At 34.3% G+C, this 13,876-nt stretch overlaps 1 protein-coding gene across 1 annotated transcript; it reads right to left on the bottom strand.

Moving 5' to 3' along the window:
* LOC109833231 (cold-regulated 413 plasma membrane protein 2-like) lies at nt 6,162-12,696 on the bottom strand. Its single transcript, XM_020400829.1, has 4 exons — nt 12,276-12,696; nt 7,621-7,728; nt 7,454-7,524; nt 6,162-6,585 (listed from the first exon to the last, which is right to left on the bottom strand). The coding sequence occupies exons 1-4, from the start codon at nt 12,452-12,454 to the stop codon at nt 6,332-6,334; spliced, it is 612 nt and encodes a 203-aa protein (XP_020256418.1). The 5' UTR covers nt 12,455-12,696; the 3' UTR covers nt 6,162-6,331.

Below are 13,876 nucleotides of genomic sequence, written 5' to 3' on the forward strand. Positions count from 1 at the left end.
ATTAGTCACAATTATGCATTAGATAATCAATATTCATGAGAAAATAAGCAATCCAATTCCCTGAGTTAAGCAGTTATTACTTGATAGAATAATTTTCTTCAAACTAGCATATCATGCAATTGCACGTGCAAGTAATAATAAGTTTCCATCTAAACAATTTTCGATTCTACATGTAAATTTAAGTTGTGATCATTTTATGTCTATTTAAAAAGTACTCATAAAAAATGGATATACATAGATAGTGCACATGATCAAAATTTAAAAAAAAAAGTAAATTTTCCTGTAGACTTCTACATGAAAATATAAGTAAACTACTACATAAACTATGCTTAGCAAAACTATTTAGAAAGTTATGTCAAATTTAGAGTTCAATTATGTTATTGTTAAAAGAGTTATAAATGATACTTTTTCGTTAGAGAAGAGAAATGAAAGGCCAACGTAACTAGAGAGTGAGAGATAAAAGAAGAGAGAGGTGAAGTACGCATCAATACATAATAATAAAAAATGTCCAAATTACTCCTATATTTACTAAAATACTCTCTATTGTTACAAAATTGAAGAAATAATGATTTATTCCTTGAATCTTGTGTACCTTCACAATTTCTTTTAAATAGCAGTATCAATGTATACAAAGCATTTGCGAAAAGAGCAATTCTAAATTTTATCCACATTATTTTGTATGAATTTAGAACTTGTTTATAAGAGTAACATTTACTTAAAGTAGGATATCATGATCAGCATTTGTTGGGTAAATGTACATAATTTCCGAATACTTGTATTTCCAGATTTTTTTGAACTTTTATAAAATAGCCCAGATTTACCAGCTAGTATAAATAAAATGTCTGATGTGTAGTGTTATTTGTTCAATAAGAAAGATCCTCCTGAATATCATTTTCTTTCTCATTACCGGTATTAGTGGTATACTTAAAGTAAAGCTCCATGTTTTTTTAAGCATTGCATTTTAAAAAATAACTTTGTTATTTGATATGATTATTGAATATTTAAAATTAAAAATCATATCTATTGCTCTATACTTAAAGAATAATCCAAAAAATGTATTGCTTATAACAAGATAAAATACTATGCAGAACAGTAAATTTACTCGACGTATCTACTTTCCTTTATAACTAAAGGAAAACTACACTATGAACAGTAAAATTTATCATTATCCACGTATTTAATTTCTTTTTATTTTTATTTATTCCTGTAAATGATGCTAAGATAAAAACTTCCTAAATAAACCACCCTACCCCCCTCATACCGCCTCTCTCTCTCTCTCTCTCTCTCTCTCTCTCTCTCTCTCTCCCCATTTCCCCCCCTCTCTCTCTCTCTCTCTCTCTCTCTCTCTCTCTCTCTCTCCCCATTTCGGAGTCGGTTACATCTACCAAAAACACAAATAGCCGCGTTGACGATGCATCCTCGCTTCCACGAAGTTTTCCACAAATTTAGCGGCCGTCACTGGAAAACCCTAATAAAAAATAACCCCAAATTCCAGATTTGAACATTGTTATTCAATTTGAAAGATTGCGAATTTCAAAGAGTTCAACGGAATCCGGTGGAAGAAGCTTCAATCGAAGGTCTTCGTTTCAAGATCCGAGCTTTTCGCAACAGCAGTCGTGGAATCAAGCTCCGAGTTATCAGGCTTATCCTCCTCCTCAGTCTCCGGCGTCAACGCAAAGCTTTGATTCTTATTCTCAACCTTATGGGTACCCCCCCCACCTCAGGCGTACCCGACGCTGCCTCAACCCCACCCTCCGAAGCAAACTTCTTTTGCATCGAGGCCGCAGCCGAGGTTGGATAGGAGTTATTCGCATATTGTCGATAACTACAGATCCCTCGAACATGTGTATCCTCTGATTGCTCATTGGTATAGTTTTTGTTGTATTTATAAACATATCATCAAATTGTATACTAACTTTGCACTTAATTCATGATAATTCATGTTAATTATAGTTTTATTGTAGGGATGAGGTGGCTATGATCGACCATTGTCATTGAGAAAATCAAGATGCGATCGCTACTATATAGGTAGCCTTTTAGTTTAAAATTTCATATTTAAATATTTCCCCTTTTAAAGTTATGATATGTTGATTTGTTGAGATTTTATTTTAGTTTTAGGATGTGGTTATAGGATTTGATTCAATCAGACCGTACAAACGAGAAAAACTTGCTAGCCATAAAATTTGAACCTCATGCAGTCAACGTAAATTAGGGCTTGTTTTTGTTGTTCATGTTTGATTTAGATCAAAATTTTTCTATTCATGTTTGATTTTGATCAATGTTTGATTCGTCATTTAAGGAAAATCTTTTTTTATTGCCTCTTTATCTTTATACTTTTATATATAGCTATTTCTTGGTTTTCAAACTTACGAATGTATTATGATTACTTCTCCCTTAATTAATTCTTAAATGACTACATATTTATAGTTTAATTTTATTAAAAAGAATTGCATTTAGGTAGCTAATATAAGCAATATAAATTTTATGTGGTTTAGTAGTGAAAATATGAAGCCCTTTGTAGGTTATAATACAAATTTTTATATGGTTTAATACAAATTAGATTGGTGATTTAAATTTCTTTTAAGAACCAAAGTTGAATGATTATTATCATGATAATGTTGAAGAGAATTTGAAATAAGTGAGTTCATAGGAGAGTAAAAGAGTCCATATGAGATTTTGTAATTTTTCATTTATAGTACATCTTTTAGATAGTATGGTTGTGTTCAATACTACGCAGAAACAAATATGATTCTATCCAATTTAATGGATGTATGTTTCTTCTCTGCGAGTAGCTCTTAATGCTCTTGTTTGGAGTATGTGTTTCTTCTTTTAAGGTGACTATGAGAATGATTGTCTAAACCAAGCTCAATATGGCTGCTTTTGCCCAATTTTGATGTGTTGAATTCCACGCTTCTAATATATAGTTGATTCCAAGGATTTATGTGTTTTTATCTGGTTATTTTCCCCTTCTACGGGATCTACAAGTTATAATCTTTTTTTTATTAATAAAAATCATTGTTTAATACTATCACATGGAACAATTAATTTAAGACAAAACATATTGGATAAAATCGCAAAAAGCCCTTGGTTAATATCAATGACTACAATGAAGTTGTGAAAACCTTTTAGAAATAGTGCTTTGCACGGGTCTAAATACTAGAATTGATATAGTCATGCTCTAAAATTTATAGTTGATATAGTCGGAATTTACAGATGTGAAATTCAATGATGCTAAGAAATTGGAATTAATATACAAGTCAAAATAAAGTTGAACAATAGCACTGATCATTTCCACAAGCAAATGAACCATTTCGAAAAACAAATGGATATTTCAAAGAGCATATCATTGTCCATTAATAATTAATTATTAGCATATGAAATCATGTTTATAAAGTAAAAGATAATTTTAAGATAAATTCAACGTGAAAAACCAATAATACAAAAATGTATTATCTTTGTTCCATTGTACCAATGAATAACACTTTGAAATAGAATCCCCAAAATTATCTCATTATCCTCCAAAATATCCCAACCAATAACCCCACCTAAGGATACCGTGCTTAACACGGGATGAATACTAATTGTTTATTAATACAGTAAATATACTATAGCAAAACAATAAATTTACTCTTCTACTCCTCTACACTTAAAAAATTTAATATTTATTAATACAGTTAATATACTATAGCAAAACAATAGTAGTACAAACACTAAATCCTTAAATCCTCCTTAGCCATGGAGAAGTGAATTTAAAATTATGCTATAATAAATTACTATATTATAAATAATAATTATTAAATATAGAATAGTAGATATGAATTCTAATTTTCAGTATATAATAATCAAATTAAATATATTAAATTTTTTAAAAGTAGCATGTTTAAAATATAATACTTAAAAAAACCGGAGGCTATTTACTGTTTATACTACAGTAATTAATTATAACAAAACAATAAATTTTAGATTTTTTAAAGTATAGAAGAATAAATACAAATAACTAATGAATTTTCTTTTCAAGCATTGTGTATACGAGGAAATTCTAGCTTTTGGGTCCAAAAAAACGTTTGCATAATTTACGCGCAACCACAGAATGCGGCTTCTAAATATCTGACAACATGTTGCTTGTTCGTCCGACGTTTGAGAATCATCATTTCTAAATGTCTTTTTGATCCAATGCATCAACCTTCTAATCCCCATTTATTATTCATCTTCAAGAGAGTCTTGCCTAAAAATAATTTTGAATACATGATTTCTCAAGTAGACGATTTTTCGTTTTCTTGCACCAAAAAGATAAAAATAAAAAAATAAAAAAAACAATAAACAAAACCCTAACAAACAAAAACTTCTTAAATATCGATTTGATATTTAGATTTGAAGATTAGACAAAACTTAAAACAATATATTGATCTATTATATTAATCGATTCTTTAGTGACACATGAATTCAACAATTAAAATCACAAAAACTTCCTATATATCAAGAACTAACTTTTTCATAAATTACAGATAAACAATTTATCAGATGAAAAAGAGTGCGGCATTCAGAATGAGTAGGAGGATTAGGATCGCTCAGAGAAAAAGATCTCAGAATGAATCGTTCATCATTATGCCGTTTCTACAATAAATCTTTTAACATGAAAATATAAATTTTTGATCGAAATACAAAACTAAGAAATAAATAGAAATCGATATAGGAACCTTTTTTTTTCCTCCTTCTCTCAGACAAATGCCTCGATTGTCCACATGACTTTATAGAATGGATATACATCAGACTCGTCATCTATATTTATCATCACCGAGAAAAAAAAACATCCCTTTTCCAAATTCGAACAAATAAAATAAAGTCTTTGAAGGTAAAATTAAACGAAAATAGATAAAAAAGAGGAAAAAAAGACAAGAGAAACGGGCGGCTTTGAAATAGTTTAGAACTTCAGAAGTGCACAAGGAATTATATAGGATGTGGGTTTTCTAGGGTTTGTCATCGACCGAGGCACGTTTTTACGTAATTACCCTTTTTAAAGAGGGCTCGCGTGCGAGGCATCTTCAGGTCTGTGCTCGAGTCCTGATCAGGTCCGAGTCGGATCTTCTTCGTTTTTACCTGAGCCTATTTGATTCTCCGCTGTAATAGATAAGCCTGATACTTGTAACCGAAAAGGAAAAAAAAAAAAAGTATTAGTCGAGCACGATGACGAATAATCACCACATAAGGTCCGTTTGGTTGCTGAAAAGATGAGTTAAAATGGACAGAAAGCCTATTAAAACTGACAGTTTTTGTCATTTTGACAGGTTTTCCCAAGCCCTCTTCATCAACCAAACGGGCACATAACACATTACGTCGGAATGTGCATCATGGTGGCTAAAGTGTACAAGTTCAGACAAGTCTTAATTTCAAGTCCTGAATAAAGTTCATTTTGTTACCGGAAGCAGCAATTCATTTTCCCTTTTTTATTAAAGGGTAAAAGTAGAATTTTATCATCTTCAATCTCTATCGTTCAGCTCATCTATTCTCCATGCCCAGGAAACCCAGCTCTTTCATCTCTTCCCCCCTCTCCAAATTGAATCCTTCCCCATGCTATTCAATCCCCGGCGGCGTTCAAACATCTCTTTTAAATTTTTTTTTAGAAGTAAAATTTTCTCTTTATATATCTATTTATAAACTGAATATTACACATGTGATGATGACAAGCATGCAACAAGCTGTGCCGCTAATCCTTTCTGAATATTACACCTCTTTTATTTTATTTTATTTTTATTTTTTTTGGTTTTCAGCCAATCACCGAGTCTAGTTGAGGTATAGTGTTTTGATAATATTTGATTGAATACATAGAGATGAGAAAATTGCAAACAATAATAAAATGAAGACGCCAGTCAGTTACGTATTCTGCGACAATGGTGAATGAGCCCCAACGGCGGTTCACTTTTTGGATCTGATATGTGAGAGAAGATTAAAAACGAAATAAAAAAAGAAAAGTTACTAGGTAATAGTAAACCCTCTTACTAAAATAAATTACGAAAATTGCCAGTGGAAATCCATAGTAACGTTTCAAGTTAAAAACGGTTACGCGCACCAACAAACTTAGAGAGCGCGAATTTTCGCTTCATATTTACTGTGGCACCATCGGAGCACCGAAGCTGCCGGTAAAAATGTAGTACTCGAGCCCGAAAACAAATAATCACTGCATAATATACTACAACGGAATATGCACCATGGTAGGTAAAGTGTGCAAGTTCAGACAAGATCAAGCAACAATTACAACATTACACCCAAGAATCAAATTCACGCTTCACAGAACAATGAAAACAACGATCACCATACAATAGCAAAAAACACCCTACAGGAAATAGATAACCAAACGCCAAACTGGGTAAACCATAATGAGAACAATCCCAATGGTGTTTGATACTCCCTTGCTCTGGGTGAAAGAATTCCTAAATCCACCTGATGCTCGAATGTGCTCTTGAAGGAGGTAGCAGGCGATGATGAGGCAAATGATGACTCCTATAATGCCACCCCTAACTGTATCAGCCAAAAAACTTGGGGAAACTACTAGCAGGAGAAGCAATGATCCAGGCATCTCCAACCAGTCTGAAATCAGAACATTTAATGCATGTTATCAGACCATTGCATAATCAAGATTAGATTGATAAGCATGAATAGATGAATTTCTACACAAGTAAGCAATTTCATACACTGCAAAGGTTGACTAAAACAACTAGAAAAACAGCTTATTAGTTGAGAATCCGTATAAGATCCAAATAAAGCCAGCTGCATATACCTAGCACAAATTACGGTATAGTTCCTCTTTTTACTTTTTGACTTGGAGAGAGACTTAATCTTGGATTTGAAATTAAAGATCTTAGGAGAGCAAATTTTTATGGAGATTATTGTTACCTTCAGAAATTTTTCCATGGTCAATTGCTTGAAATGCTTGAGAGAAACAAAAATGAACATGTTTATCCTCATACATTTCTAAGTTCTCTAGATGAATTTGATCTCTACTAGGAACTGACAACCATGATTTGTTATTTAATAGAAAAGCTTTCAGTTTTCGATTCGCAGGACTGCACAGTTACCATCGAAATCCAAGTGAAACTGTCTTCAAAAAGTTCAAACAATCAAAACTAGCGGGCAATAAAGAAAAATAATAAATTAGTCACTGACAATCATAATGTGAAAATATTCTTTTACTGATGTCCAATAATGGCTCCTGCATCTAGGCAGGGCATCCAAGTACATATAGTGCATGAAGGTATTCAGAAGTATTTGACGCAAGTGTTAGTTAAACTTCCAAACTTGAGGATAGCCATCTGTCTTTTAAGTAAAGACAGACTGGTTATTTTTGATTCATGCAAAATCATTAATCACACTAATAAGGTTCCATTATTCTGCATGAAAATCCATTAGTGACTAAACCTTAATTTTCCCAATGTAAAGTCTTACTAACTAGAAATACCTGGGAAATGACGAGGAAAAAAGAGACGTATCACAACAGCAATAAAAGCAATCCATTTGCCAACCTCCCCTCTGCAAAGGATCATGTATAGTGCACAGTGTAGGTTAAAAAAAAAATTAACAGGGAAAGAATGAAAGAAGGGATGATATAATGATGTTGGCAATCACCTCAACAATGAGAATATTACAGTAGGAAGACTCAGGAATATGTATGGAATCAAAAGCGATGTTAACATGTTTGTCTTCCAGTTTGTGCGATCCAGTATCAACAAATATCTGCAATACACATTACATAAAAAGAAAAGTTAAATTCAAACGCTGTTTCAATGAATTTGTTCGACAGTACTACAGTAAATGTGCAGGAATAATGATAAACTTCTAAAGGGAAGCAAGAACAGTTAAGAATACTAACTTATGGCGGCTGAGAGATGATAGTCCTGAGAAATAAATACTTGCGCTTATGGGCTTTGTCAGTATTGTGAACCATTGTTCAGCGTGTGTACTATCTTGGTCTATCATATACTGGCCAAGGACCATGTTAGCTAATATCCTATATGTAGGTCCAGGCTATTGTAGGATATTAGCTAACATGGTCCTTGGCCAGTATATGATAGACCAAGATACTACACACGTTGAACAATGGTTCACAATACTGACAAAGCCCATAAGCGCAAGTATTTATTTCTCAGGACATAATAGGTTTGAAACCACACTTGACTGAAACATTTGAAGTTACTAGGAGTTTATCTAACCAGATTTTGTTAATCCATCATAATGTTTTCATTTCCCAGTCCAGTTTACATTACACTTATAAATTCCTCACCAATAGTATTCCACTAAAAAATTCAACCAACATTTCATTTTTGATATTTGTTTTCACATGGAAGCATAATGCATCATCCAATCATGACCATTTCACCTTCATTTAGTAGTCTAATAGGAATCAAGATTTTGTTAATCCATCATAATGTTTTCATTTCCCAGTCCAGTTTACATTACACTTATAAATTCCTCACCAATAGCATTCCACTAAAAAATTCAACCAACATTTCACTTTTAATATTCATTTTCACATGGAAGCATAATGCATCATCCAATCATGACCATTTCACCTTCATTTAGTAGTCTAATAGGAATCAAACTATTCTCTCCTACTTATAAAACAAATAGAGAGAAATATACTGAAAAATATACTGAACACATTCTAACAATCTCACGAACTTTTTAGGTGCTACTGAGAAACTCATAGGGAACTCCCTAATAAATTATCACATGCACTATAAGCGACTCCAAACCTCCGCAAAACTTTCTAAAAGTATTTGACAGTGGGGAAACATGATCAGATTTGCAAAAGTTGGGATTACATTCATATTTGAGGCCCAACAAAGACGTCAAAATGAGCTCACAATTTCCTTCATCGTTAAAACCTAATCCTATCAAAATGTGTCAAGACGTGGAAAAGATTTGAAATGGATTCATCTGATGGCTACCTTAATGAAAAACTGCCCATGCAACAAAAGAAAAAGGGTATAATCAACATTTAGCTTGCTTGGTTTCTTTCTGGCCAGGTCTAATCATTTTTGTGTTCCTTCAACTTTGAATTAGTCCATGTCTAAACCTTCAGCAGTACTAAACAGAACAATATCTTGTTCCTTAGACTGTCACCTTCCTCAAGGATTCTAGAAGCCTAGTTTTGCCTCTAAAGCTGGAAACTTCGGGTTATAATTCCACATGTCGAGGGAAGTTGTATGTGCTGCATGTTTCGGATTCCAAGTTAGAAGTCGGTTGCAGTAATTTCCAGCATGTTTTGCCTCTAAGGATGGAAACTTCGGGTGACTCAGTTGCAGTACTTTTCGGCAACCTCAAAAGCATCCTCAGCTATCTCCTCAGGGTTATGATGAGGGGTCTCCTACAGGTATGGTTCTGTTGTGATAATATCAAGGGCTAGGTTCAAATAAATTATGGAGAGCTTCCTGTCACTTGAGTTGTAGGAAGATAAGACCACTTATTTGGGAACTAGAAGAAAAAGTCAGTTATTAAGAACAGTAATTCCAAGTGCATCGCTACTTGCTAGAAGTGGATGCAGACCACCAAAGGTCCTTCTTTCTTTGTAAACAAAAGAGTAAGGTGGTTGAACCTGTTTCTTAATTTTACCGTAAACAATATAATCCCAGTTAGCTGCCCTGCCTAGATTCTTATAGCTTATATGGAAACATCGAAAGATCTCTAGTATCAAGTATCAACACAAGAAAAGGAAAAAAGAAGTTTTCTCTTTGATATAGAACAAAAGCTTCAAGGGATGGGGACCCTTTACGAGGCCAAGATGATATAATTTTAACCTCAAAGACAGAAATGCACATGTGGATCAGGGGATGCAGACACATGCAAGCACACAATTATTTGGCAAATGAAGCCACAGTTTAAGGTGAGAAGTCCATTGACTATTCCAGCTTCAATGCTAGTTGCTTGAGCTACATGTTAGAGGATTTAAGATACTTCTTTCTCTACACAGTAAGATTTTCTTTGTAAACAAAAGAGTAAGATGGTTGAACATCTTTCCCAATACCTGTATACATCTTTCCCAATACCTGTATCAGTATAAGGCAAACAGCCACCATGCCTAGATTCTTATAGCTTATGCGAAAACATGAAGAGATCTCTATTATAACACAGAGTTTATGCATGTAGTTGTTTTGCTTTTTTAAAGGAAAGCACCAAGTTAAAGAACAAACATATCAAGGGCCGAGAACCTTCATAAGCGCACACAAGCACACTGCAAGAAATGGTCCCAATAATAAAACAAGAACATATATATACGCTGGAACCAGCAGAATAAAACACCAAGCTATAGGTTATAACAACAAGATCAATCTCAGTGTGTATGATTACACCAAGCCAATGCCAAAAACACCTGTAAAAGCAACCCCAAGCTCCTTAATTTGCTGAAAAGTACAATCTCCTAATTGGATAAGCATCCTTTTACAAGGCCCAAATATACTCATTCTGTTTTAGAATATTAAATCTATTATAATATTATTAAATTTTGTTATTGTGATTAGTTCAAGCATATCAAAGTTTACCCGAATTATGTGTTCAATCTGCAGCATCCCAAAAGAAAGGATCACAACCAAGTGATGATCAAGGATACCGAAAGCGCTAGGCGGCGTAGGCGTTGGACATGACGCCTAGAGCCTAGGCACCTAGGTGGAAGCCTAGGCTGGACCTAGGTGTTTTCCTATGGTTTTAGTTTTTCATTACAATTTCTGATAGTCAATGTCAATGTTATGGAAAGCTTAGACGCTGGACTGACACCTAGGTAGATTTCTTAAGTGGTGGTGGAGAAGGTTTTGTTGAATGTCAGGAGAGGTAGAGGAGGTGTTCATAGTTGGAGGAGGTTGAAGGACGTAGAGGCTACAACAAAGGAAATCACGATTAATGCTTGAAAGGTGCAATCCATGTAGGCAAACCACCTAGGCGCTCCCAAAACCTAGGTGGACAGTATATATTGCGTAGGCGTTAGGCGCTAGGTAGGCGGTCAAGGTACCGCCTAGGCCTAGGCGGTCAAGGTACCGCCTAGGCCTAGGCGTATGCCTAAGCGGGCTAGGCGGAGGCTTTTTAAAACGTTGGTGATGATGGCCTATCATCACAACTATTCTCACCGGCCAATGGATTAAGATATTTGAGTTTGGTTTAACTCACCTAATATCTTTATTACACAAATCAGAAGAGTGTTTCAATGATCTTTGTCAGCATCTACATGCAACTAGATTAACAAGGCTCATCTTCTCCCAATGCATTGATGAATAGTTTTAATCAATTGGACCAAAAGGATTTTTTTTGCCCTCTGGTCATAAACCAATTGCGCAGACCATTGAACTAAAAGAAGCTACAAGGCTTGAAACAAGGCATATCTTTAAACAAAATAATATAATTGAAGAAAACCACAACACTCAAACTATATTCCACGCCATATAGCAAGCAGGCCCAATTTAGTGATCTTTATTCATATTCTTGACAGTTGACCCTCAAACTTAAAATTCCAGATTCTATAATGACCAAAATTTAATCGAATAAATTTTCACTGTAGACCCAAACAGAATTTTAATTACCAAAATCGACCGAGTTTTTTTTTTTTACCAAAATCGACCCGTTTTATGCCACGTAGGCTTAATCCAATTTCCTAATTAGTCGGGTTGCCAACCCGACTGTTTAGGAGTTGTTAAACCCCGATTAGAAGCCTTAAAACCCGGTTTAACAACTCCTAAACAGTCGAGGTTGCCACCCCCGACTAATTAGGAAACTGGATTATGCCTACGTGGTATAAAACGGGTTGATTTTGATAATTAAAAAAAATCGGTCGATTTTAGTAATAAAAAATTAGTTTGGATCTACGGTGAAAATTTGTTCAAACAAAGATCTTACCTGCGAGTCTTTCATGAGCAACTCCATTGCATTTCGGGCCCCTACACTGTCTGCTGACAATCCCAGCGAAAAGATCAAGCGGAGGTAATTAAAAAAAAAATCGGTCGATTTTGGTAATAAAAAATTGGTTTGGGTCTACAGTGAAAATTTGTTCAAATTTAATCCAAAGTTCTGAAACTACAAAAGGTCGCCTTTCCGTTGCCAAAGCCATTAAAAAAAATCCCGACATGATTTCCTCGTCATATCTTTTCGACAAACCTAAGTATAAAGTGCTTACTGAGTATCATTCTTTATAAATTATTACTCAACTAAACATCCACTCAAAAATCCAAATAAATCACAGAGAAATCAAATAATAATAATAATAATAAAAAATCCCAAGATTGAACGATCAAACTCACATCGCTGCAAGAGAGGCGAGGAATTTAAGGAAGGTAGTCCCAAATCCCAAACCGCTCCCCAAAACAAGCGCATGATTCGCTAATTTCGTAGCCGCGATCCCGAGCTCCCTCAGATCCGATTCGATCAGATCGCTGCTGATTTCGTCCGTCTTCATCTTCAAGTACCCCATTTTCCCCATTTCTCTCTCAGTTTCTTGATGCTTTTGTTGTTTTTAAACTCTGGGCTTCAATCTCGTTTTCTGTGACTTTTTAAACTTATAGAGGTTGAGATTACAAGGGAAGACGGTTCACTTCCTGATAGTTCGATGGGCAGGACACGTGTACACATAGAGATATTTTGGGGGTGGCCTCGCTGTCGTTGATGACGATGGGGTTCGAGTTTTATGCGCTCGGATGGTAGCTTGAAAGAGGGAGGACCAGTTGGATTTGGCCACTGCTGGGGATTGGATACTGAATATTTACCCTCTCTTTTTTTTCATGACTGACGCATGATATTGATATGATAACAAGACTGTAACACATTATTCATGTAGCGTTACAAATGTAGTTATTCAACAAAAAAAAATAGTTAATAATTTTTTTAAACAGAAAGAAATATATATTTTTCGGAATTAATAATTAAACAGCTATACTAAATTCTCAATCTTATAGATTGTTGGAAATTTATTAAATAATTAAGATTATAGCATGCATATAAATCCGAAAGAAATAAACAATTAAAACTGGCCTGATCGGAAGCAGTCGTGTAATCACTGCCCTAGAAGATTGAGAACCCGCTTATCGTCCTGACGCAGATGGTTCCCTCCCCCTAGTGGTAAAAGCCCCCGGAAACGGCCGGCCTCTGCACTCGGGCGAGAGTGCAGAGCTTCAGCTCAGATGAAGGAAGTTGCCCATAAAATAAAACTAAGATGTAGATGAAAATAATATGTAGGTGAGAGAAGAAAAACAAGAGAAACTTGTTGTATATTTTTTCTTATCATTTTGAGCTCAACATACGGATATATATATATAGGGTTGGAAAAGACGTTACAAAACCCGTAATTAATTCCGTAACGTTCGTCATAAATTTTGTAACGTTCCCCATAATTATATAGCCGTTACACATATTTTTAATTGCTAATTAAAACATGTTTTAATTATAAATTTTTTATTACTATTCATAAAGGTAAAATTGTCTTTTCTTAACAAAATATCTAACAGTAACTATACTCAATTCCAATTTATCTGAGGACAGCACTCTTAAGCGCAAGACAAAAATAAAATAAAATGAAATGAGCACCTTATGCTCCGGGTTCAAAAAATTATTATGAACTTAAATAAATGAAACCATTCATTTGAATTAGTTAGACTTTAAGTACGGGACTTGCGTTAAAACAGACTTAAAATATTGAACATTTACCAACAAAAACAAGCGATGCCGACAACTTGATTGCAATTTTATCCGAACTATGTCAACTATGGGACCATTATTTATTGCTTATCTGTATAGGGTAAGGCTGTTATATATCCATCAATGTGTATTCCGTATCACACAAATCCACAAACTAATTTTTGATGCGACATTAATTAATCCTCTGCCAATTGGAGGTAAGACTGGCAAC

The sequence above is a fragment of the Asparagus officinalis genome, chromosome 3, assembly GCF_001876935.1.
Source record: "Asparagus officinalis chromosome 3, Aspof.V1, whole genome shotgun sequence".
NCBI classification, from domain to species: domain Eukaryota; kingdom Viridiplantae; phylum Streptophyta; class Magnoliopsida; order Asparagales; family Asparagaceae; genus Asparagus; species Asparagus officinalis.